This window comes from Melanotaenia boesemani, chromosome 21 (genome assembly GCF_017639745.1).
Source record: "Melanotaenia boesemani isolate fMelBoe1 chromosome 21, fMelBoe1.pri, whole genome shotgun sequence".
NCBI classification, from domain to species: Eukaryota; Metazoa; Chordata; class Actinopteri; order Atheriniformes; family Melanotaeniidae; genus Melanotaenia; species Melanotaenia boesemani.
Genome location: NC_055702.1, coordinates 24,241,129 through 24,267,784, shown reverse-complemented (window position 1 = coordinate 24,267,784; position 26,656 = coordinate 24,241,129). Strand labels below are relative to the sequence as shown.

The 26,656-nt window shown below is 39.1% G+C and overlaps 1 protein-coding gene across 2 annotated transcripts; it reads left to right on the top strand.

Moving 5' to 3' along the window:
* The first annotated feature begins 459 nt into the window (after positions 1–459).
* Positions 460–24,813, top strand: LOC121632507 (SAP30 binding protein). Of its 2 annotated transcripts, XM_041974076.1 has the most exons (10): positions 460–596; positions 1,126–1,235; positions 5,026–5,070; positions 11,240–11,279; positions 14,945–15,033; positions 20,333–20,424; positions 20,590–20,702; positions 20,797–20,855; positions 21,908–21,998; positions 24,059–24,813. In XM_041974076.1, the coding sequence occupies exons 1-10, from the start codon at positions 503–505 to the stop codon at positions 24,238–24,240; spliced, it is 915 nt and encodes a 304-aa protein (XP_041830010.1). In that variant the 5' UTR covers positions 460–502; the 3' UTR covers positions 24,241–24,813. The 2 variants fall into 2 exon arrangements, with proteins under 2 accessions (XP_041830010.1, XP_041830011.1); XM_041974077.1 differs by lacking the exon at positions 5,026–5,070.
* The last annotated feature ends 1,843 nt before the right edge of the window (positions 24,814–26,656 follow it).

The following is a 26,656-nucleotide window of genomic DNA, read 5'->3' as shown; positions in this document are numbered from 1 at the left end:
TACTGAAATTAAAATAAATCACAATTTCATCATTTTCATCTGGTTACTGTGATAGACTGACAGAATTGGCCAGTGTTCAAGCGTAATATTTATTTATTTAGTTGCCACAGAGATTTAGAATACCCACATCATAAGGTTTATTAGAACCTAGTGCTTCATGTTATAAACGTTTGTCATAAATGCGGTGACACACTTATATGTAGTACAGGCAGATGTTTTCAAGGCTTGTTTTTTCTTTGTTGACTGACTTTCTTAAACGCATTCTAGACGCTGATTCTCACATAATAATGCTGTTTCGGACGTGGATAGTGCTTTATATTTTTATATAAATAACGACGTGCTGATCTCAGCCATCACGTTATCTCGACCTGTTTCAGTGGTCGTATTACAGTAGAAAAATGACTACATCTCCCGGCGTTACAAGCGAGATTGCGCACACCGCTCACTGCGCAGTTATTCTGACGTTATTACTTTGCGACAACGGTTTACGCGACGAACAGTAATGGCGAGTGGTAAAAAAAGTGCTCTCCTTTCTTCTTTAGCAGACTATGGCGATGATTCGGAGCCTGACTCTGACCCTGAACCAGAGGAGACAGGTATGTTATAACATTTTCTAATAATTTTGTGGTTCTAGCAACTATAAAACACCGTCTGTTGATGTGCGTTGTTTATGTCAGAACTTCATGTGGTAGTTAACATTAGCATTTAGCTAACAACGTTGTTTATACGTTATATATTACTGTTCGTGATTCTTGTTATTATACGTAAATATATATTAAAATAAGAAATTTAGATGTATTTCAGTTCGTGCTTTTTTATAGATGGTCAACCGTTCTGTTTAATACGAATTTTGTATTTACAACTCGCCTCGAAAACGGATGTATAATTCTGCCTAAGGCTTTGTTTAAAGTCCTGCACACCAATCAAATTTCTTTTCTTCTTCTTCTTTTTTGTCTGTTTTTTCAAAAAGCGTGTCGTAAAACTGACGGGCTGATATTTTAATCCACTTTTGTTGTAATACAAACTCTACGGAATTGCTCTGGGTGTTCTGACCTCTGTTTTCTTTGTGTTCAGAATGTTCATTATAGTCTGACATTCGTTATGCTATTATTTTTGTACCACTAGGGTCTCGTGGAGGAGGCCTTGTGTATAGTTATGGTGACGATGACCTGAACCGAAATGAAGACGCTGATGACAAAGGCTCTGAAGATGAAGACAGTCGAGAGAGCAACTCGGTCAGTATTTGAACTCTGGTTATGTCTGTAATGGGTTCGTAGTTAAATTTATATGGATTTTAGGTCTAGATCGCAGCAATCTTTTTTTTTTGTTTTGTTTTGTTTTTTAACTTACTTGTGTTTGAACATAATCCTTCATACTATATCCTCGTACACAATGGTGTAAAAGCTCACCATCCCACTTCCCACTTCAAAGGAAAGAGTGTATAATTAACATAAAAGGCTCTGCAGTAGCATTTTTGTAGTTAGTGAGTAAAACATGACACCCAGGGACAAGTGGGGTTGTGCAGGGCTTCAGTCAGCGCAGGAAGTGTTATACAGCCCTGTTATAAGTCTTGAAAACACATTTACTGACCAGAGTGTTTTACTTAGAAGCTCTGAAAGTAACCAGTGCAGATACCAATCTTTACTTCTACAGTAACAGGTTTTAGGTTTTAGGTTGACCATTTTATTGATATCCATTGAATATATATTTAAGATTTAATAATAGCTAAGCTAAGAGATAAGAGCTATAAAATAAGATAGTACAGTTTGTTGATAAAGTTTATTTTTGCGTTAGACTTCTTGGTTTCTCCCCTCGCTTAGTGACTCTTGCTCAGCTCTTCCTCTACAGGTGCAAACAAACCTGATGAGTTACAGCCTCACTCAAAGCCTTTTCTCATTATCTTGTCTAAATGATTTAATCTCCAAATAGCATCCAGCAACAGATAAACCAACGTTTTTTGTTTCCACTTCCATTGTAGAGTTTCTCACAGAACCCCTGGAGGGCAAAGGTTTGCCTCACCACTGACACCTCTGTGTGTGATACCTGCTCAGTCAGTGGCAGCTGCATGTTCAGCTTAACACATGTGAACAAAACTGTGAAAAAATAATCTTTGTGTAGATATTAAAATGAACTGTTGCAGTGGTTTCTGTCAGATGATGTTGTGGTCAGAAAATCGGTAAATTGTGAACATTTCAGTTATTATTTAACATTTTTCCCATTTCTGATAACAGGGAGAAAATAAAGTAAGTGAAAAATAGTTTATTGGGAAGTCAGTTGTATTCATTTATAGCATATGAGAACCCAGAATAGGAAAGAAGCAAACAAACCTAACCAAAACTGTAGTATTTTATAATCCTAACGTGACATTAATCATTAGCTGATGATACTGAGGTAAATATTATACGTAACTGTTGAGTCTAAAACTATAGCAATGTGAAATTTGGTCCTCATTGCCCAGCTTAAAAAACAAAAATCTGTTTTTTTGTTTTTGGTTGTAACAGATAGTTGTAACAGTAGAAGTCTGGGTCTATTTTTAAACATAGTTTTCTTTATAAAGTAATAATGAGATGTTATCCATGTTGACCAGACGTTTCTGTAAATTGGTATCGAATTGTAAAAGAAATACATCTCAAAAATAATAGAAATTCTAACAAAGTGTGACTGTAACGTAGCTAAATAATGCATTTCTTCACTCATAGTGAATGCATTTCTATTAGAAGATTGCCTGAGGGCATGTTCTGTGTAAAGCTGAATTTATACTTGTGGGGCGTCTATGTAAGGTCGGTTATGGCGTCACCACTGTAAGCTCCGCAGAGGCTCAACGCATACCTCTTCCAGACCTGACATGCACCCCTGCTTGCAGCATAGTTACATGGAAGTATTGTCCTGTGATTGGTCGGTTTGTTATAAAGTGCTTTTGGATTTCTGGAATGTCTTGCTAAATTTGCGTGGTTACAGTGGACGAGAAACACAATTCTGTAACCATACACTCAAGTGTGAGAGCACATTTCACCGGCGTCTGTGCTGATCCTGCTGTGCGCAGACGCCGATGCAACCATGTCCAGAAAATATGTTAAACACAGTTTGATATAAAACAAAATCAGTGTGACTCCTTACTTGATTTACTTGTGAAAACAGAGCATTTAGTAATAGAGAATTAAAACTGGATTTAAAAACATGCATCTTTCAGTTTTAACTTGAGAGCCAAAGTTTGTGTTATAGTGTTAAAAAGTTGGCTGAAACCACAATTTCAGATGTTGACTATCTTTATCACCACATTTTTGCATGTTTCTGTACCTGTAGCACTTTCTTGAAAAACTAGACTGCAACTGTGATGCTACAGCAGTCTGCTGAAAGCTGAGAATCAACATGGAGCAGGCGGCATTTCTGAACAATAAATTCAGCTGTTGTGACAATTAATCATTTACAGCTCACAGAGGAGCAAACATTTATTGTTTACAGTTTCTCATTGTTTGCTTTGTGAGAGTATGATTGTAATTTATCTGGATTTGGAAAATCCAGTCATGGCCTATTTTATTGATGCAGCAATTAGGGAGGAATTTGTCAACATATTAGTCTGCCCAGGTGACGTCCCGATTTAATTTTTATTTTGTTTTATCTAGTTTATTATTTATTTATTTCTTAGTTTTTTTATTTGTAGTACTCAAGGCAGCAAAGATGGTCTAAATACTTATTTAACATTGACAGCATGTGGTTTGGTGGCAGCAGGTGCATCAGCACATTTCTGCCACTTTTGAGGGAAAAAGCATCAAGAGCCTGCATATGGAGACGTTTTGGGTTTTTGGCATATGAGTCAAATAATGAGGAACACATTTTAAAAGAAACAACAAAAAACAAACAAAAACACAGTTTTAAATCATTCCATACGTTTCAAATAAATATAGAAAACTGATATTTGGAGCCTCGCAGGCGACCACCAAAACTCTGCATAACAGCATCTTTGTCACATAAGAGCAAATTAACATGATGGGGATGGACTGTTTAAGTTGTGTTTACATCAAGACAAGGCAAATGTATTTATATAGCACACTTCATGTACAAGACAATTCAAAGTGCTTTACATAAAACATTAAAAGCATTACAGCAGGGTGCAGAAAGTAGTAACACATGCATTAAAAAGAAATTAAATAAAAACAGAAAGAAAAAAGCTGAAATAAAATAGATAAAATGTAAGAAATAAAGTTCCAGTGTTGGGAGTTTAACAGTTATTTTGTTAATAGGCAGCAAATAGAAAAGTTTTTAACCCTGATTTTAAACTGCTGAGAGTTTCAGCAGGCCTGCAGAAATACTTTTTTATCGCCCACCTTGATGATACCCTGCTATAAACACGGAGGAGCAATACAGTTCACTCAACTTTAACTCAGTGTTTCTCAATCCTGGTCCTCAGGGACCACTGCCCTGCTTGTTTTAGTTCTTTCCAACTCCAGTATACCTGATTCAGATTAACTAACTAGCTAACAAGCCATTCATTTGAGTCAGGTGTGTTAAAGATGGACACCTCTAAAACATGCAGGGCAGTGGTCCCTGAGGACCAGGATTGAGAAACACTTCCTTAACTTCAAAAGGGTTGTAGAGGTAAAGATATGGCTTTCTGACACCGAGTACAGTAACAGAATATATGTACAAACAGCACAGTTTTACTGCTTCAGTTTAATTTCTGGTCACTAGGTAGTTCGAATTTTAGATAAACGAAGCCAGAAATACCAAAACGTTGTTTTTAGACTTAGAGCTGATGTACAAAACTGATATAGCCCCAAACACACAGATTTGTAGGTCAGTGATCTTCTCCCCTCATTCTGATCCACAAGCACTTTTTTTAAACTCTAGCACTGTCTCAGTGTTGGACTGTGAATATTGTTTTCAGAGACTTTGATGGATGAAGTTCAGTAGTTGCCCAGTCTTTGTCAGGTGCTGTTGTCTTTTGCTCTGTGCTGCTGGTCCCCGTCCAGGTCTTCCCTCCTGTCGCTCTTACAGTGTTAACCCTCTGCGTTTTTGTTTTTATAGGAAATGGACGACTCAGACGAGGGGAGGGACGCAGATGATGTTGAGGTATTTGGACGGCCACCTGCTGTGGGATAGATTGGATTTAGAGATTATGTTCACAAGGGGGTGCTGCGGGGTTGTGTATGTCTGGTAAATGTTCGGCTAACTAATGAGCTGTAGCTAAGACCTGCTTAGAGGTTTGTATTTGAAGTTTGCTTTGTGTTGCTCCTCTTCACATTCTCACGTGTCTTTAAGCTTTCTTAAAGTGAAGCACTCAACCAGCAGTGTTGTTGGTCAGTGCACTGCTTTAAGCTGCCCCCTTACTAACCCCACTCTGTGTGTATATGTGTGTGTTAGAAAGTCGTGTGAGCTATCCAGCATGCCAGCTTCCTGCTCCACTGTTTGGGTTCAGGTCAGAGGTGAGAGTGAGTCATTCTTAACAAGAAGTTACAGTAAATCGCTTTGGTTTCGCTTTGACTGGCAGGGATCTGATAATGTGATGTTTTGTGATTTGTTTGTTTTGTGTGCCGTGTCATGAAGGGGAGACAACAGCGATGCCAATTTAAATTACACTCACTAGTTACTATATTACGTACACATGTTCAGTAGCTTGTTCACATAAGTATTTAATTGGTCAATCACATAGCAGCAACTTAATGTATCTAGACGTGTAGACATGGTCAAGCGACTTGCTGAAGTTCAAACTGAGCATCACATCTGGTTGATGTCAGAGGAGAATGGGCAGACTGGTTGGAGATGATTAAAAGGCAAAAGGAAGTCAATAAGCACTGGTTCCAGCCAAGGTCTGCAGAATAACATCTCTGAACACACAACACGTCCAGCCTTGTAGCAGATGGGCTACAGCAGCAGAAGACCACACCGGGTTTCTCCTGCCAGCTAAGAACAGGAAACAGGCTACATCAGACTGTTTAGTTTTATTAACCTGTTCTAGAGGAAAAGGGAACCTGAAATTACTTCTGTTGTAACTTGGCGCTGTATAGAAAACCAGATCAAAATAATTTAATGTGATGTCTTACTGGGGACAGTTGGGCAACTCCCCAATATAATGGTAGGGAAAACACTGCCTCGTACATATTCTCGTAAATATCAAAGATTTTATTGATTGTGTTGCCTCCTGCAACAGAAAGCTTGTGTATGACATGGATTTAGTCATCAGTTAACAAAAAGAGAATGAATGTTTGCTTTGGCCTCCACTGTCTTTTTATAATTTTTCTTAGCAGTTATCTTTAACCTAATCTGTTGATCCAACTCTGTTTCACAGTTTGACTGTTTTTCAGTGCACCAGTTGGGTCTCATATATCATTAATTTGATTAGTCTTTATTACGTTCAGTTTAAACATTAATGGAGAAGAGATAGAGGAATTATCTCTAGAGCAGAGTCATTAGGCCTTTGTAAAATGTTAGCATTTTTTGTTAATGTAATTCCATAATCAGACATAAACTCTGTAATGTTTGCAGAAGAGATACCAAGACTTTCAGCTGTTGCTGCTGTAATATGTGACTCACAGCAGGAGATTCGGTGCAAGAGATTCCTTACATTAAATGCTAGGGTTACGCCTAGTTAAAGTGGAAGGTCATGCAAGTTAAATTAGAAGTGAATTTAATAGTCAGAAATAGAAGACAAGGCTTCCATCCAGTCCACAATAATGACTTTATTTGTATTGATTTGAATACCATCTGGATTTGGACGTGGACTCTATAAAATTGATAAAAATCGTCTGCAGAAAATCTGGAGTGTATAACACACGATCTGGCTTTCAGGGCTGTAGTAGTTTATGCTGTTTATGAAAATGGCTTTATTTTGTTGAGGTAAGTCAGTAGTGAACCACAGCATGACAACAGTCATTCTGCCGTCTGGTAGTTATTCTTTTGAGCCTAGTTCATATGACAAGATTTTAAGTCTGCTTTTCACGTGGCAGAGAAAGGTTAGAGGTCACAAACAACAGTAGAAAGCTTGGGTAGATCCGCAGTTCAGTCAGCCGCCATCAACCACTGTGTGTGAGCTGTTAAGCTTGTTGATTTATTGATTGTCTCACTTGTTTCATATTCTCCATGGAGCTTGCTGGAGTGTTGAGGGGAGTGATCAGTGAAAAGTTAAATACAAGAGGTTAGAGCAGGGATCCCCAATCCTAGTCCTTAAAGGCTGGGATCCAGCAGGTTTTAGATATTACCTCTCTGATTTAAATTAAATGGATCTCCAATAGCTTGATGTCAAGCTCTGCACAAGCCTGTCAGTATGTTTCTACAGGAAACCTCTAAAACCTGCAAGAGAGTAGCCCTTCAGGACCAGGTTGGGGGATCCCTGGATTAAAGGCAAGCCTACAGGAAACTGAGCAGAATTTAGTTAAACATTGTTTGATGTTTCTTGCATGAAATGTTATGACAAACCTGAGAGAGAAACCTTGGAAATTGTTGTTTCTTTAAAAAAAAATCATATAAGGAAACAGATTAAATCACAAGGAGCTTCTTGTAAGATAAAGCGGGACTATTCAAATCTGCCCCCAAGGGCCACTTTTCTGCAGGTTTTAGATGTTTTCCTGATCCAACACACCTGATTCAAATGAAATGCAGCCAAATGCTTGTTGTGAAGTTCTGCACAATGAGTCGTTAATTTGAGTCAGGTGTTTTAACATCTAAAACCTTTCAGGACTGTGGCCGTCATGGACTGTAGCTGAATAGCCCTCTCATAGAGTATCACTAATGATAAGCAACTTGTCTGCATGACAGCTGGAACTGTTTGATATAGATCAGATAAGTCTGGTATGAAAATCCCATAGTGCAAACTCTACAATGGTCCTCACTGGGATATTTAAGTCCCAAAAGGAGAAACGTGTTGTTAAAATGTTTGTTGACATTAAAAGATGATGTAAAGTGAACTTAGCTTTATGTCTAGTCTAGTTATGCTGGTGTTAACATTTATCTGAGCTAAATTCTACTTAGTTAATATCAAACCATTTAAAATAAACATAGTTAGATTAACAATAGCTACGTTTACATGGAGCACTTCTGATCCGACCAAGCGTCCAATCAGAATAAAAATTCATCATGTAAACATGTGAACTGGAATCCCTGATCAGATTGATGTCAGTCAATAGACTAAATATTTGTCCATTAAATTATCATCATATATATTGGGCAGTTATTGAAACAAAATTCTTGTGTACATGGTATATTAACTATAAAGTTTGTGCTATTTACTATTTTTCTACTTTCATTTGTGTTTGTATTCTTCTTATATTCATTATTAATGTTGGTATTATTAGTTTTGTATGTCTAATGCAGCTCTGTAACTAAGACATCTCTCTGAGGGATGAATAAAATACATCTGAATCTGAATAAATACCTGCTAACATTAGCATGATAGCACCATGAGAGTGTTTTAGATGATTTTTCCTGAACAGCAATGCTATGTTTTACAGATTATGTTCCTACTGTTAACTTGTTTTTGCAACATGAATATAATCATGTATAAGGTCATGCAAAGACTCACAAGGTCTCAGACCTTTACTGATTAAATGAGTAGATCCGCCAAAATTACCATCCCAAAGAAACTGAAGCAGCTAAAAGGAAATTATCTTGATTATCAGTTTAAACTTTGCTCTTACCACAAGTGTAACGCTCCCAGCAGCAAGTAAGGGTGTGGATTGCAAGTTTGATATATCGATTGAGTGGATGATAATCCTAAATTCTGTCACGGTACAACTTCCATTCGATCTGATTCAGAATCCAGCAATCGATATGAGAAAATATCACATGCTGATTTAACACAATCACTTCCATCCATCTCAAAAAAACCATTAAAATATATGGATCTAATTTTCTTCCTGAGCTCAGTTAGACATTTAAATGAAAAATGATCTGTTGCTTTGATAAAACGGACTGGACCACTTCCTGTGTACAGACCTTTAAAATGTTCACATGAAAAAGTAAAACAAAAAATTCTATCCGTAGACATTAAAACATGATATAGAGCAAACCTTCTTCCTATTTAGAGTCAGTAACCTAATACTTTCACAACTTGGTAATAATAACCAAGGTAGTATAGTCTGACATTATTTTAGATTAGAATAAGAAAGTTTGATTGTTACAGCAAAGAACATGGAAACAATTCTATGTTTCTCACAGAATCTCACAGCTTCTAGATGGTGAGGACAGAGAAATATTCACAATATGCACAATAACTTCCATCCATGCACCTTCAGTGTTTCATTATCCAGGTTTCTGGCCTGTAAATTCTCTAATCTTTTATTCTTAGCTTGACTGTTTAGCTGCAGCTTCCGCTACCAGGAGTTAAGGGTTAACATCTTGTTTCCGGGTGTAGCGTCAGGTCTGTAGATGTAAACATGTGTGGTATCCACTGAAAGTCCAGAATCTCAGCTACCAGCTCAGCAAAATAATTTCTATGACCACCAAACACAGTTAAGACAACAACAGTTTGAAGACCAGGTACACAAAGTCCAAAAATATAAGTAAACACAGATGATGTCTTCCCGTGTCCACCCGACGGCCTGAACACGAACAAACGGCTCCTCTACTAAAAGCTCACATCTCACAGATTCCACAGCTGGAAGTTTCATGTCGCTATGACCAAGATCCGCCGAACCAGAGGCAGAAGAAGACCCGATTTATGCTTTACGTTTGTAAAAGTCAGAAAACATGTCTTACCTTTGCTGTCTTTCATAAATTAAAAGCGCATTTATTAAAAAAATAAAAATAAATAAAAAGTTTCTCATTGTCTTTTGGGAGCAGTTTCCTATCCAAAAATCACAATGTTCTGCCATCTGCATGGGTTTGGACAGACAAGAAAAACGTTGGTTGTTCTTCTTTCTTTTTTCAGACAGAAAATGTCTCTTCATTTTAATAAACCTGCTCTTCCCTGCTCCGCTGCAGCAGGCAAGAGAGACATGGACGCCATGTTTCTGTCATCAAAGCCAGCGGTCAGCAAAAAAAAACTTAACACGCAATTAAAAAAAATTAATGCCATTAATTAAGTTTTGCGTTACTGCGCAATTAGCGCATTAAGTTGCCCAGCACTAATTATCAATAATTTCTGTATCAATGTTTGATGAATATAGTCCGTTTGAATCGATGTTGTTGGCTTTTTGATCTCTAAATCGATGTAGATGTGTTGTTCCATCTCCTGTAGCAAGTGGACTGAACTTCATTAGAGCGCTCCTTTTGATGGAGAAACAAGTGTGGTTTGTTCTGAGGTTGTGGAAAAGAAGAAAAAAACATCTTTTTGCCACCAAAACATCATCATAAAGAGGTCATATCTTAGTTTCACGTACATGAAATAACTCACTTTAAATGTGCTGAAAAAATACAAAGTGGAAAAAACATTCTTCACTTCAAATAAACCAGTTGGTGCTGGGAAGATGATCTGCATGATTGGGAGTCCGTGCGGCGCTGTGATATGGACAGATGGCTACATGACGTTCATAACAGCAAAAATTAGAACTGGTTTATTTTGATGGTGTGTATATTTATACTGTGGGGTCATGATGAGGCTGATTAGTAAGGAAAGTTGCTTTGTTTATTTATAATGTATTTTATCTGTGGATGTATTTTTATACAGTCTGTGTAATAGTCAGATTACACTGTAGACTGCAGCTGAACTTTAAGTTGGATCATTTATTTACTTCCTGTAATGTAAATGTATTTTCTGTCATCCCTCTTTCTCATGATTTGACTGAGATCGGGACCATTCTCTGATTTATCCATGCGGTTGCTAGGCGACAATGTAATTCCGTTGAATAAGGTACCGTTCCTTTGTGCTGAACCTGTGTAACTTCCAGACTGTTGGCACGACAGGAGACATATTTTAGAGGCTGTACAAGACTCCCCTCCTTCCTGCAGAGCCAAGCAGGCATTCTCTGGAAGCGGCTTAGATTTACTGTTTCTCTTTCTTAGACTTCTTGGAAGCTTTTCTCCTTTGTGCTTTAATCTGTGCTGTTTCTTGCTTTTAGTCTGTGATTTGTAGGTTTCAGGTCCACTGGGTTTCACTGTCCAGTTCCATATTTCTTTTTTTAAACCAGATTTGGTTCTCCCTTAATCTCAGCAGCGTAACAATGACCCACTTTTATTAGATATTACACAAGATGGGAGTTTGATCATATTTGCTGTTACAGTCTCCTGATTAAAGGAGACCTAAATCTCTGTTGTGTCTGTTTCTCTGTTTCTTTCGCCTTCTCCACCCTTCTTCTTTTTATTTCAGGTCTCAGAAGCAGAAAAGAAAGACCCTAATGAGCTCGTTGGTGAGTACATACTTTCTCTAATATTGACCTGCTCACTAAGTGATACTACTAACATGTCTTTCATGATCTTATGTCTTATTCCTCTGGCTTACAGACATTCAGTTTCTATGAATACTTAAAGAAAATTTCAAACAAAGTAAAGAATCAGGGACCAGTTTCACAAAGCACCTTAAGTTTTCTCCTTAAGTGTGACACCTAAGGCAAAATATCACCTTAAGGAATTTACTTAAGGATGTTCCACCATTTTTTTTTTTTAAATGTTGTCAGTTAAGGAACATATATAAAGATATTTACTAGATTCAACGCATATTTACAGCAATAAAGTCCACGGTATTGTCCTTTTCTTTTTTCTTTTAAATAAATTTTTATCAATAAACATACAGTACCAGTCAAAGGTTTGGACACACTTTCCCATTGAGTTAAAGGGAAAACATGTTCAAATATGTCCAGATTTGACTGGTGGTGTACATAGATACATAAGACAGGACAACACAAAAAACAAGCGGCGAATAACACCAAAACCCAAACAGAAACAGTTCCAAGTAAAAAGTGGAACCTTACATTACAAAGTAGAAAGTCTCAGCAGCTTGGAAAAAAATCCAGTGGGAGCTGGGTAAAATACATAAGTAAATATGGGAAATAACCATTATTATACAAATGCTCTTGTCATAGTGGAACTGTTTACATTAATGTAATCAGGGAAGTGGTTTCCATATTCTTACAAAGGTTTGAGTTTTGGAGTGCAAAAGTCTGGCCAGAAAGTCCAGAGGCTTGTATTCCATTGTTGTCCTATGCAAGTGGTGTCCAAAGTTGGTCCTCATGCACCACCATCCAAAACCTAGAGTGCGCCACTGTCCTGTAGGTTTTGGATGTTTCCTGCACAGAAATCAGAAACAGAACTTGACAACAAGCTGTTGAGGAGAGCCATTTAATTTTAACCAGGCTTGTTTGATCAGGGAGACATCTAGAACCTGAAGGATTGCAGCCCTTGAGGACCGGAGCTAGACACCCCATGTCCTATGGCGTCCTGTAACTAAGGGGACTTTATCTGAAATCCACTGCTGAAGACTTTTTTTTCCCAGCACAAAATGTCAGAACATTATACAGTGTTTTTTTTCTGGTGTACATCAGTTACCACCGTCCCCGTCGCTGTGCTGTAGTCTCAGGGTGTGACTCACAGCCTGGGCCTGCACCCTTAACATTCTTGCCTCGGAGCTTGTGTCCTCTGTCTTGTCAGTCAGTAAATGTCACAGTGGGTCTGGCAAAAAGCCTCCCATCAGCAAGAAGACTGCTCTTTGTCTGTTTGCTGAAGGGATGCACATTGCCTGCCTCTCCCCTCAGGGCACAGATTGTGACTTTCTGTCTGCTTTTTGTGAAGACAGATGGTGATTTAGGAACCAAATCTATTTCTTTTCCTCTGTTTTTTTTTTACTGTCTCAATTTGATTGTACAGGACTGTTTATTAAAACTTCCACTGCAGAGTTTATTCTGATGCTTAAATCACAGCTTGTTCAACGAGGTTATGGTTACAGGTACATCTCAGGTTGTATTGAGCGGCTTAGCATGCGTCCACAATGCTAAACCCTTGTTGCAGCCATGCTGTGTAATTGTCTGTGACAGAGTGAGCATGTCTGTGTTTGTTAGAGAGCTTAATAAAGTGCCAAGCTTCCACCTAATGCCTCTGAGTAATCAGACTTGTTGTATCAAGCTTTTTATTTTTGTTGTTGTTGAAGGTTGAAGTATTTTCACTGTTTTATAAAAGACTGGACAGACATGTATTTGCATGTCTGTTAGTGTTTTTTACTCAAAATGAGCACAACCCTGCATACATGTGCTTGGCATGATGTTTTTCTTTTGAGGCCACCAGTAACCATATCAGCTAAAGAGCAAAATAAAAAGAGAGACACTGTTCCTGAACTTTCCAGACATATGGGTGATCAACTCTGTGTCCACATGTGGGAATCGGCGGTTCCACATGATCACAGCTACTGAAGGGAAGGGCTGCTGGAAAGTGTCTGAATATGACGGTGTCCTTTCTGCTCACACACATGTCAGAGTTAATCTGCTTTACTGGAGAGCCATGTATTTACTGCTCTGTGCAGAAGTCATGAGCTGCCCATTATTTTTGGCCGGTGGCCAAAAAGTTAATTTCGGACACTGAGTGGAGGACAAAAGAAGTGTCAGGATCAGAGAAGCTAACAAAAGGCAGCCAACATCCAAAGAAGAGCTTTGGAAAGTCTTTCAAGAACGCTGGAGAACCATTCCTAGAACTAAGGGCTGGCTTCAGACTTAAGTGCAGCGTTGTATCTACAGCTTAGATAAACTACATGAGATGCAGGCTTTGTGTCACATAAACAAGTGTTAGCAAAGGATTTGCTACTGGCTATGTTTTAGGGCTGGGCAATAAATTGAAAATTAATCGAAAGCCTCATTCAGTACCAGTAATTGATGTAATCTTACTTCAGTAAGTTGTTTAAATTATTTCTTAAATATATTTTTGAAATATTTATTAAATGACCGTATGTAGTTAAACTGTGTGAGATTCCTTTCACTTATTATAACATCTAAATCTGCTCTTCTATTGTGAAAATATTTGCAACAAAAGCTTTCATTTAGCTATTAAAGCTTAAAATAAAATTAAACTTTACTAACCTGTTCATTTATAATTGAACATAATTGCGATATTGATTTGTGTAATGCGATATCGCCCAGTCCCACTATGTTTGCTCTCTCTGTCTGACAAATATCAGGTCTGTTTAAACTGATATTGAAGCTCACTGATGGATCAAAGAAAGAGTAAAATGTCTAGACATCATTTAACCTGTTGCATTTTGAGGTTTTATATCCAAGTCTGGTTGAAACTATTAAAATGCAGACAAGAAAATACTGAAAATTGTGGCTTCAAGTGAAAGCTTGAGTTTGGGATAATTGAAGGGTTTATGTTCTGTGGAATTTCCCTCTAATGTGTTTTTTTAAGATGAAGTCTTCAACATGACCAAGTCAGCGCTTCAGAAAGTGATCTTCTCGTGTCAGGTCAAGTTTTTACCCGCCTGCGTTCTTCTCTGGAGTCAGCAGCCGCAAGCCTCTGCATTTGCAAATTGCCTCACATGCACGTCTTGCACCACTCATCCACAGCTTGACTGACAGGCCAGAGAGAAAGTAAAGATGGTGTGTCTGATTGAGATGCAGCAGTGACGCTGAAGAATGCCTGAAAGACGAGGCAGAGGGAGACGAGTCAGCAGAGAGCAAAACAGGAGACGGGTTCAAAGGGTGGGAAGGGAGCCTCCCTTTTTCATTCCAAGCCTCGACAACAGCCACACCCTAGCTGGGATGAACGCTTTTGATTTATTTATTTTTATACCACACTGCTCTATACCTAATCCTTCACAGTTAGATTAGGACCTGGATTTTCATGAGTTCCCCAAAAGTGCTAGTGAAACACAACAAAGCTTTGTTTCATTAACTGATCACTTACTCCTAAACATATGAATTCTCCTTACTTCTGCCCGGTCATCTATAAAAGCTGGTTCTCTTATATTAACACCTTTATATCACAGTTGTTTCTGAGTTTTGCGTGTGAAGACATGCAGAGCAGCGAGGGAGGGGATAAAAGCTACAGAGGGTAAAATGTCTGAGGTCTCATGTTTACGTTTCTGTCTTGCCAGCTCTGTTCTCAGAGAAGGTGAGGAACATGTCACCTGATGAGATCAGGATTCCTCCAGAGCCTCCCGGACGCTGCTCCAGCCAACTGCAGGTACCCACCCGTGATGTCAAGCATTCATACAACCACAAACACTTAACATGAAGCTCTTTACTAGTCCTGAGCGGTGTGTGCAGGACTCCAGGGTTTTTTTTTTTTGGTTTTTTTTTCCTTCTTTTCAAAATGATACCAGTTTTATTGTATCTGACACAACGTTTTCCCCCATGCATCGATCTTTCTCCAAAAAACTGATGAGAACCAGGTCCTTTAGTTGTATAGATTGTAATAGCGGTCATCTCGAGCCTCTGCTTGCTTTGCTTTTTTTTTTTTTTCCCCTCCAGTATCTCTAGCAAACATGTCTACAAGTGACATCTGACTCGGGTGTCCTCCATTTTTTTCAGTTGTACCTGAGGTTGTGGAGGGCAATGATTTAAGTTTCATACTAGAGGTGTTCACGGCTAAAAGTTTAGTCAGTCAGAACAGCCCACATAATCGACCGCTGTTTTAAAAGAGTTGATTTGTTTTTGTTTAGGGCAGGAGGAGAGTTGTGTTTCACTACACAGAGATACAAACAAATAATCCTGTTTCCACCTAGAGGTCCAGCTCATTTTTTTGCATTTCCACAAGCAAAAACTGGGAAGGGTGCCATGATATGTGATCCAAGCTGTCCTGCTTTTTTGGGACCCTTCATCAGGGTTTACCCTACCAAACCGCATCATTCACGAGCCGGACCCCTTGGTAGGAGCAGGGCTAATGTTTCTGTTGGCGTTTGCACGTACGACCGGATCAACAGCCCGCAGCTCAGCAGCATTTCACTCAACTGGACAACAAGGTCAAATGCATATTATGCAGGATGAAGCTAACTTAGCTCGGTTCTACCAGGATGATGAGGACTCACTCACTCAAAATTACTGGATTAGTTGTAGCTAAATGCTCGTGTGGGGGTGGTGTTTAGCTCACCTGGTAAAAAAAAAAAGCCACGCCACAGACAGAGGCTACAGCCTCCTCAACATAGCCAGACTAGGTTTGAGTCCTGGACACCGACCCTTGGCTGCATGTCACCCCCTCTCTCTGACCCTTTTCCTGTCTACCTACTGTACTATAAACACCACCACAGCCCACAAAATCTTGGATGGAGGGCACACATTAATGATGACATCCAAATTATGTCAAACCTAATGAAGCAACTGATTTTAATTGCCCTGATTAGTCGACTTCAGAAATCACCTAAAAAGCCCACGCGTAGTTCAGACATTCTTGGTTCTTGAAGCAATGGTTGAGCAGCAAGTTGCTTGACAATTTTATATCTACATCACTTTCAGTAACTAGCTGTTTGCTCCACGTCCAACCTTTTATAACCAAACTATTAGGCAACAGATACGTCGTCATCTTCAGCTTCATTTTATGAACTTTCTCCGCCCATTTTCACCGCTCAGCATCTCCACAAACAGCTGCTCTGCTGCATGTTTAGTGGTGCAGCAGGAAAAAAGGTTTCATGACATTCTGAATGTTGTCTAGGCTGTTTAAACCTGTTTTTGTGGTATTAGACAAATCATAGCAAAAATAAAAACTGGTTTTGGTATGAACCAGTTTAGCATCCAGCAGTCCTCTGCTGTGAGCAGGTCTGATATCTCCAGTGCAGGGGTTATTTTTGTTAAACGGGTTAAAAGAGCGCAGCTGTTTGGTTGGCTACCACTGACTCATGGAGCTATCCTAGCCGACGTTTTGTTTTTATGTGTGTGTCTTAGCTCGAAAATTGATGTTTAAGCACTTTCCAGCCACTAAATTAATCAAATTTACAGATTAAAATTATGTCTTTTTGCCACCAAAAGCATACGTTTTAAATGTAGGAATCTGAGATCCAGATGTTAAAATTTGGAGAACTGAAAGCTAGTCATTTAAGTTGTTTGTGCTCTCAAAATAAACAGATGTTTTTGCAAAGGGATAGTTTAGCAGTTTCAGGGTTGGAAATAAATTTTGGTGGCTACGTAAATTCTGAGGCTTTCCCCTGTAATTACAGCAGCACACAGTGTCATCTTCTGTCCGCTTACTATCTTCACCGCTGCCCTCCTGCATTTCTCCTGTTCTTTTGGTTCTTTTTAACTTCACTAAGGTTTTTTCTTGGGAGGAGCCAGGGCAGGTCAGGACACACAGCTGACTCAGTTTGCTGCAATACACCCTGAAGGCCGGCACTCCCCCATCTGTCAGGAACGACTGATGATTCACCTTCACCAGAACAACCTTGATATCCCTGGCCTCAGGTCACAGAAGCAGAGGCTCATGTACAATCAGAACGTGGTTTAATTGGATTTCGTAAATATCAGGTTTTCACCGTAAACTGACATTTTAACATGTTGTCACGTCACAGTTGCTGGAACGTGTCTGTTGGGACTTAGATTGGGAATATACTCTGTAAGGATGAGTTTACATGTTTATTTATGTGTTTAACAAGTTTATTTATTAATATAGCACATTTACTAAAACCCCAGTTGTGCTGAACAATAAAATGACAATATAAAAGACTATACACTAAAAAAATAAACAATAAAATCAGTAAAAAAAAAAAAAAAAAAAAAAAAACACATGATATTAGACTGGAATAAAAAGTAAAAGCAAGCTCAACTATATTCAAAACTAGTGCAAAAAAGTGGGTTTTGAGCAAGGGCTTAAAACCAGAACCAAACTGGGCAGTTCTAATGTGAAATGGCAAACCACAACTTTGGATCAGCAACTGAAAAAGCTCTGTCACCTCTGGTTTGAGCCTAGAAGAAGGGACCTTCAGAGGGAGCTGTGATGAAGACCTCAGAGTCCTGGCTGAAGCCTGCTGGTGCTGCAGCTCTGACAGAAACAAGGGAGCTAAACCATTTAAGTCTTTAAAAACAAGTCATAAAATTTGTACTGAGTCCTAAACTAGCAGGAAGCCAATGCAAAGTAGCAGCACAGGGGTGATGTGACCACATCACCTCCTCCCTGTAAGCAACCAAGCAGCTGCATTTTGAACGAGCGTCAATCTGGGCAAAGATGACTGATCAAGGTCATAATACAGGGAGTTGCCGTAATCTAAGCAGGAAATGATGACGATGATGTTTTCTAGGTCTTGTTTAGGCAGGTAGGGCTTTATCTTGCCAAGCAGCCTCAAATGAAAAACAGTTTTAACTACTGAACTGACCTGCTGTTGGAAGTTAAACAAGCTATCAACCATCACACCAAGATTTTTCTCATGGATTTGACAGTGTGAAGCGGACAAAGAACATTTCAGAAGCTCAGAACTTCCAAAGACCACAATTTCAGTTTTCTCCTCATTTAAATGGAGAAAGTTTAATTCCATTAAATCTTCTTCACAGGGCCTTTTTCTGCATCTCGTTTAAAATAACATATCCAATTATTTTGGGCTGTGTGTCTAAGAGAGTGAGAGATGTGAGATTACTACAAAAGTGTCAGGATCAAAATGTGTTACCTTGTCAGAGTAAATTCACCTGGAACACTGTAGAAAAGGTTAGTGATTAAAACAAAACTACATTACTTTCAGTGAAAACCAGAGGATAGCAGCCAGGTTCATCTAGGAATGAGTAAAGTCATGTCTGATAAGGAACCGTGTATAAATAGAAGAATGTTTAAATAGAGGTGTTACACAGGTAAATATGTCAGGATGATGATGGACATCTCTATCAATGATCAGTCAGGAGGGTCCAGGGATAGCCCCACATTCACCTTAGAAACACCATGAGGATCCAGAAAGAAGTGAAGTCCGAGATAGTCTATGATAGGAAGACTGAATTCTTCACTATAAAACCTCCTTCATCTCCATGGAAACCAGCAGGACCTTCATGATTCATTTCAAACAAAAGCAGAATCATAGGAGAACACATTAGCATAGTTTTTAGAGCTGAAATAAAACTTGTGACCAGAAACAGCAAAAGTAAGACATGATTTCTGATTCTGGCTGCTAGTTTCCAGAGTTTCTGTCCCACAGTGAAGAGACAGACGTCTTTGTAACCAGCAGTCTCTGCTTTCATACAACACCTTGTTTGTGTGGTTTTCCTCGAAGTAGAGAAGTTAGCAGAAGCTGTAAAGTGGACAGTGCTGTTCTCATGGTTTTGTATTTGGTATGGATGTCAGTGCTTGGTAAAGTTTTTTAGCTGAGTTCTCCCCATCATTTTGGTATGCTACATGTTAGGATGGCTGCTTCCTAGTGTGTGCAAACATCTTCTGTACTGCACCCATCTCATGATGGCCCCTGTACAGGGAGCTCTCCTGAAGAAGAGGTTTAGGCTGTGTGTCCTGCATTTGGAGCATCGGTTGTGCACATTTTAAGTCAGTTAACACAACGTTTATGAAAGATGGAACATCGAGGGGATCTGCAGGGATGAAAGTGATCTGACATCAGCATCCTTGACCAGGCAGCATTAAACGTAATCTGTAGTGACAAAATTGTCCTTGTTTACTGCAGCGATCTAAACATCCACTATAAACTAACCCCCATTAGCACCTCCATGTTGATTCTTTACACCCCACATATCTTGAAGTTCTGTATGGTCTGGTGTTCCCCCAGTTAATGCTCTTGTAATTGGTACACAGGAGAATAGCTAAACGGTTAAGCCAGCAACAAAGCAGATTGTTAAAATTCAGCTGTTTTGGCCTGAGTCTGGCAGCAGAGGTGTGAGTTTTGACAACAAAAGATGGGAGAAATGGAATGCTGCAACAGCTCCACAAAACCATGTGTGAAGAAGGAAAGTTGCCCCATTTTAAGACAGGAAACTGTTTTCGATGTACTGACTTAACTGTTTTGCCAAACCTCCATGGTAAATAGTCTGAAAAAGTTTGAATTTCCATGTCTGACGCAGCCTTTTAACTAAATTTGTGTAAAACCCCCCTTTAGATGGTCCTGATGTGTATTTATTTTTAATTATTTCTTAAGGTTTGGACTGTTTTGTCCCTCCAGTACTGGAACCAGAGTCAACGTAGGAGAATTGGCTGCATATATTTGTAAGGGAAAGTTAAAGAAGAGAGATTTGAAGGAAATAATAAGAACCAACAGAACTGTCTTTATTTATTTATTTATTTTTAAAGCAGTATTATTTTCTTCCATCTTGATCCATGTTATCCCTCGAATATTTCTGCTCTGGATACATGTGCCAGCACACTGTGGCCAAGTTGAACCTGGTTGTCAGATGTTTCTCGGAGGTATCAGAAATGTTTTATACAATAACTCCATTCACACTGACCCCAGCATGGCCAGAGCTGATCAAATATATATATATATATATATATAATATGCATCCTGCCAGAGGTCAAGTGTGCTGGAAAGTGAGTATAAATGGAGGTGTTCATCGATTTGTTTGTTTTGTAACAGGAGAAGATTATCAAGCTGTATGAGAGGAAGCTCCATGGAGACTTTGACACAAACAGCCACATCCAGAAAAAGAAGGAATTTAGAAACCCGAGGTATCCAGCTTAGTTAAAAAATGCTGCCAAAGCACTTAACAAACACACATGCACACAGAGGCTGTTATTTACACAATAGCTACATGTTTCTGAATAAACATTGAAAAGAAAACACCATCTGCATGTGTATTCCAGTGTCTCATCAAACTTTTTTTTTTTTTTTAGTATTTATGAGAAGCTCATTCAGTTCTGTGGTATAGACGAGCTGGGGACCAACTACCCAAAAGATATGTTTGATCCCCATGGCTGGTCAGAGGACTCCTACTACGAGTCTCTCGGTAAGCCTGTTTGTCCTTTTTTTTCTTCTTCTTCTTCTTCTCGTGTTCATTGTGATTACAGCTCAGGCCTCTTTGTTACTTCTTATCCTCCCAGCCAAAGCCCAGAAAGCGGAGATGGACAAGCTGGAAAAGGCCAAGAAGGAGCGGACCAAGGTAAGACTACAGTGGATTACCATGCAGTGAGTCCTGGTTTGTGTCTCCACAAGCTGAATCTAAGTGTTTTTCATCAGAACTACAGGAGTAAACTTTGCCAAGTTCAACTCCAGTAACAGGACCTCAGGCAGAACCTGACTACAGCTCAGCCATGCCTGCTGGGTTTTTATAAACCTCTTTAGTAGAAGTTCACGTCAAAACCCATGACTGAAACTATTGAAACAGTCTAAGGGTGCATTCACACTGGTGCTATTTGGCTACCCCCTCAAACGAACCCCGGTCTGCTCCACAGGTACGGTTTGTTTGGAGTAATGTGAATGTGCACTCGAACTCTGGTGTGGACCATAGAAGCAAACTCTGGTCCACTTGAAAACCAGGAGTCTTGGTTCACTTTAACCTGGTGCGGTTCACATACAATGTGAAAGCAAACCGACCATCCAGTGAACCAAAGAGAGGACGTTATTTAGGACACCTCGTAGGCAACATGTCCGATACCTCGCTGCCTCCCCTGCTGCTCATCCCGGACAGACTGGTAGAAACTGCATTATGTTTTAACACTAAAGTAAAAACTGAAACCAGACTGCATAAATTTATTGTTGCTTTATTGTTGTGGTGAATTAACTGTTTTCAGTCCTGGCCAATCAAGGAGCTGATTTTCTTCTTTCTTGTTGTCATTTCGAGGAACATCCCCCCTAGTGAGCAGATGTAACTTCATTACGTTGTTAAGACGGTTTGGTCTTCTTGAGTAAAGTGAATGTGAAACTAAACAAAAAGGAATTCCCCTCCCAATCGAACAGAGTCCCCCAGACTATCCTGGTGTGAATGTGTCACAAAGAGCCAAAAGCTGACACTGAATAAGCATGTGATGACCAAAAGCAAGAACAGATAAAAAAAAGTTTAACTATACCTGGAGCTAAAATATGTGTTAAACAGTAACAGCTTCCACTTTTTTAGCTCAGGCTTAAAACGTGACTTTTCTGCCTCTGAATATCTCCGGTGAGCAGAACCATTAACTAAAAGCTGGTGTTTCAACATGTTTGTGTGTTCCTCAGATTGAGTTTGTCACTGGAACTAAGAAGGGCGCAAACCCCACCAGCACAACAGCCTCCACCACCAGCAGCACCACCACCACCACAGCCACAGGTAAACAGCAACACTGAAAGCTTCACCTTCATTGAAATGTGGAAGATCCACACATCAGTTTGATGTTGGATGGTTAGTCTCTTATGGAGACGTCATTCACATAACCTCACATCCACCTTGTTAATTGTGCATGGCATGAAATGGTGGGTACTTAGTTAAAAATTAGTGCATGTTTTCTAAAACACTGTGATGGTTTTAGTCAATTAAGGAAGCAGGATAAACATAAAAAAAGAAAATTAAATAAAATTTCCAAAGCTCATCCAAATTCACATGTTTAATAGTCTTCTGTTTTGCTGGCTCTGCTGAGGCATTCCAGGACATTTTGTTCTTCCCACACACCTGTGTGTCAGTGGTATTACTTTGCAGAGTGAGCACTACCACCTAATGTTATTCGCTGCCTGAAGTGAGCTGAATATTTGAGATAAAGTTTGTGATTTAGTTTAGGTTTAAATTATGCTATCCACGCTGCAGAAGTGGGCTTCTTATGTTTTTCTGTGTTCTCTTAAAGTGATTGAGTGTCTTTTAAGTTTTATTGGCTTATCAATACAATTTTAAGCTGCCAGGTGGTGCAGAATTCTACATATTTGGAGGAACTCGGGGAGCCTGGCATACCAAATAAATATGTTAGTAAATCTATGAACACATTAACCTGGAGCTCCTCAATAAGTATATTGAATCCACCAACAGTAACTGAAATGAACTCCAAAAAGTAACCAGCATAATATCCAGTTTAATTTTATGACAAAAAAGAAGAAAGGTTTCTGATCTCCTGGGATTTTCACACACAACCATCTCTAGGGTTTCCAGAGAATGGTCTGAAGAAGGGAAAATATCCAGTGAGCAGCAGTTGTCTGGACCAGAATGTCTTGTTGATGTCAGAGGTCAGAGGAGAATGGACAGACTGGTTGGAGATGATAAAAAGACAGGAAGTCCAATAAGCACTGGTTCCAACCAAGATATGCAGAACAGCATCTCTGAACACACAACATGTCCAACCTTGAAGAAGATGAACTACAGCAGCAGAAGACACACCGGGTTCCTCCTGCCAGCTAAGAACAGGAAACTGAGGCTACAAATCACACACACTCACCAACACTGGACAATAGAAGATGGAGAAACGTTGCTGGTCTGATGAGTCTCCATTTCAGCTCCACATTCAGGTGCTAGGCTCAGAATCTGCTGGAAATTTGAAAACATGATCCATCCTGCCTTGGATCAACGCTTCAGGCTGCTGGTGTAATTGTGTAGGTGTTACTTTCATGGCCCGGTCCTTGACAGCTACCATCCTGCAGCTTTTACATGCATTCCTTCTCCAGCACACCTGAATCAAATGAATGGCTTGTTACCAGGCCTCTGCAAAGCTGAATGACATGCACAGGAGAATTTAGCCATTTGATTCAGTTGTACTGGATAAGGGATGCATCTAGAAGTTTCAGGGTGGTGACTCTTGAGGACTGGACTTGGGCAAACCCTTAGTACCTGTTGAGCATCATGTAAACGCAGCCTACCTGAGTATTGTTGCTGACCATGTCCATCCCTTTATGACCACAGTGGAGCATCTTCTGATGCTACTTCCAGCAGGATAATGCACCATGTCACAAAGCTCAGATCATCTCCACCTGCTTTCTAGAACATGACGATGAGTTCACTGGACTCCAACGACATCCACAGCCACCAGATCTCAGTCCAGTAGAGCAGCTTTGGGATGTGGTGGAACAGGAGATTCTCATTATTGATGCAGCCGACAAACCTGCAGCAACTGTGTGATGCTGTCATGTCAATATGGAGAAAACCTCTGAGGAATGTTTCCACCACCTTGTTCAATCTATCACACCAGGAATGAAGGCAGTTCTGAAGAAAAAGGAGTCCAGCTAAAAAGCAAATCACAAAGAACCTTTTTATTTTTGAATTTGGTTGTTTCTTATATATTTCCCAGCTTGCTGTTTTACATTTTTGTTACATTCGTTGTGCTTGTTGCCACATTTCTAACTCTTACTGTTGATGAGTGGGACTGTGTTATGGAGGCTAATGAACTCACCAACTCTGTTTTTACTTACCAGCTGATGCCCAGAAGAGGAAAAGCAAGTGGGACTCTGCAATCCCTGCGACACTGGCCCAGCCGACTATCATCACCACCACGGCAACCCTTCCAAACGTCGTCTCCGTGACAACCACAGCTAGCGGCACCAAGACCACGGTCATCTCTGCAGTGGGCACCATCCTTAAGAAAGCAAAGCAGTGAAGATGAACGTGCAGAGGGAAGACCCTGCAGTTTGAAGAGCTGTGTTGTGCTGCATTTATACATGGGAAAATGTGCAGAGTGGACAAACAAAGTGATGGACACTGGTGAGCGTATGAAGAACCAGCCTCTGCTACACACAGACTGATTAAGACGAAACTGCCTTCCATCTGTGGGATTACATCCGCACTACTGCATCATAAAGCCAAACATTTAGTGAAAATACCTGGAGGCCATCTTCTCTTTAAAGCTGATGCATGCAGATCTGTTTTTCATTAGGTTTTCTAATTTTTTACGTGTTGGAAACACTTTGATTTAAAACAGTTAACATGGAAAAGGATCAAAAACAGGCTGGTGAAAATGTCTGAAAATCTCTTTATTTTTATATCCATAGTTCTGCTTTGTAGCATATTCATGTCATTCTTCCTCTAACAGTTGTGTATAATCGTTGAACATATCCATGTTTTCAGCATTGTTTTTTTTGTGGCAAAGTAAACAACTCTGTGGGAAAATTAATTTTACATTTGTATATATGTATTGATGGTAAAGTGAATAAATGAATCAGATGTTGCCTTATCAGATGGATTTGTATGTTATTTTTATCATAATTAATTTAGTTATTTTTATCTTTAAGTCTTCATGGAATCAGAAAAAAGCTGAGTTCCAGTTTGCTGCTGTTTTTTTTTTAGAGAAATAAAAACAAAGATGTTTCTCTTAATCTTGACTTGAGAATCTCTTCAGCTGACATCAGCAAACACCCCCACTCTGACTGAACTATCAGGGAAGCATGTGTGCACCGGGTGGTCCACCAGTCCACATCAGACTTCAGTCAAAGGGAGTACTGAGAGGTTGGCGAGTGAGGCAGTACAGGGTTAAAGTTGATCGTCTAAATTGGGAAGAAGAGAAGAATAATAAATGATTAATTTGCACATTTTGAAGTTGGGTGTGTAACTTGCCTAATATAACATCAAATAGTGTGATGGTATTGTGATTAGCCAAACAGAATAATAAAAGATGCATGGTAGTTTGCCTTATAACTTAATATTTGTTTTCCTGTAATAAATCTTTAAATTGATAACTGAAGGAAGCGTCCCAAATCTTAAGGTAAATATTTAAATGGCACCTACCAGTTATACAAGCTTTAGAACATGGAGAATTCTTAGGCTTGACTCATTTCTGACTGAGCTGAATCACACCCATCATACCCACTTTTGGCCATGAACTCTCATGCTAGTCATATATTTGATTCAGTACATGAGCAAATGTTCATGATCTGCTTGTATTGCGACATGTTTTTGCAGAGCCTGGAATGTAACACTGACAAGCACAACATAAAACCACATGCTCCATCAGCCCCCAGGCTGTAATGTTCAGCTCAGGTGGGGCTCACACAGATGCCCACATCACCCTCCATGTTTGGATGACTGAGGATGGAAAAATGCCTTGTGGTTGGTTCCTTCAGTACAATACTGAGATTTTTGGAGATTAGTTTAACCAGGGGGGAAAAGTAAAGATTTTGATTTCTCATCTTCAATTTATAGTAATTAAAACCCAATTCCAAAACAAAGTTAGGATGCTGTGTAAAATGTACATGGGAACAAAAAACAATGATTTGCTAATATAAACCCATTTTTAATTCCCAATAGAAAATTTGAGCTCATTTTGATTGCAGCATTTCCAGTTGCTTTTGATTTGCACCAACTACTTATTCAGCTTTTTGTTGCTCCTGTTCCAGCTTTGCTAAATGTGTTGCTGGCAAAATGAGCCAATTTTTTCCATGAAATTGTAAAATGTCTCAGTTTTAACATAAGATACATTGTTTATGTTCTATTAGGAATCAATTGTGGCTTTATTAGATTTACAAATCATTAAATAAGGTTTTTATTTTACATTTTTATTTTATAGTGTTTTTTGGAGGATTTTTGGAATTGGGTTTTATGCATGAATTTTATACTGATACCATAAAGATCTATCTATCTATCTATCTATCTATCTATCTATCTATCTATCTATCTATCTATCTATCTATCTATCTATCTATCTATCTATCTATCTATCTATCTATCTATCTATCTATCTATCTATCTATCTATCTATCTTTCTGTCTGTCTTTCTGTCTGTCTGTCTATCTATCTATCTATCTATCTATCTATCTATCTATCTATCTATCTATCTATCTTTCTGTCTGTCTTTCTGTCTGTCTGTCTATCTATCTATCTATCTATCTATCTATCTATCTATCTATCTATCTATCTATCTATCTATCTATCTATCTATCTATCTATCTGTCTGTCTTTTTGTCTGTCTGTCTGTCTGTCTGTCTGTCTGTCTATCTATCTATCTATCTATCTATCTATCTATCTATCTATCTATCTATCTATCTATCTATCTATCTATCTTTCTGTCTGTCTTTCTGTCT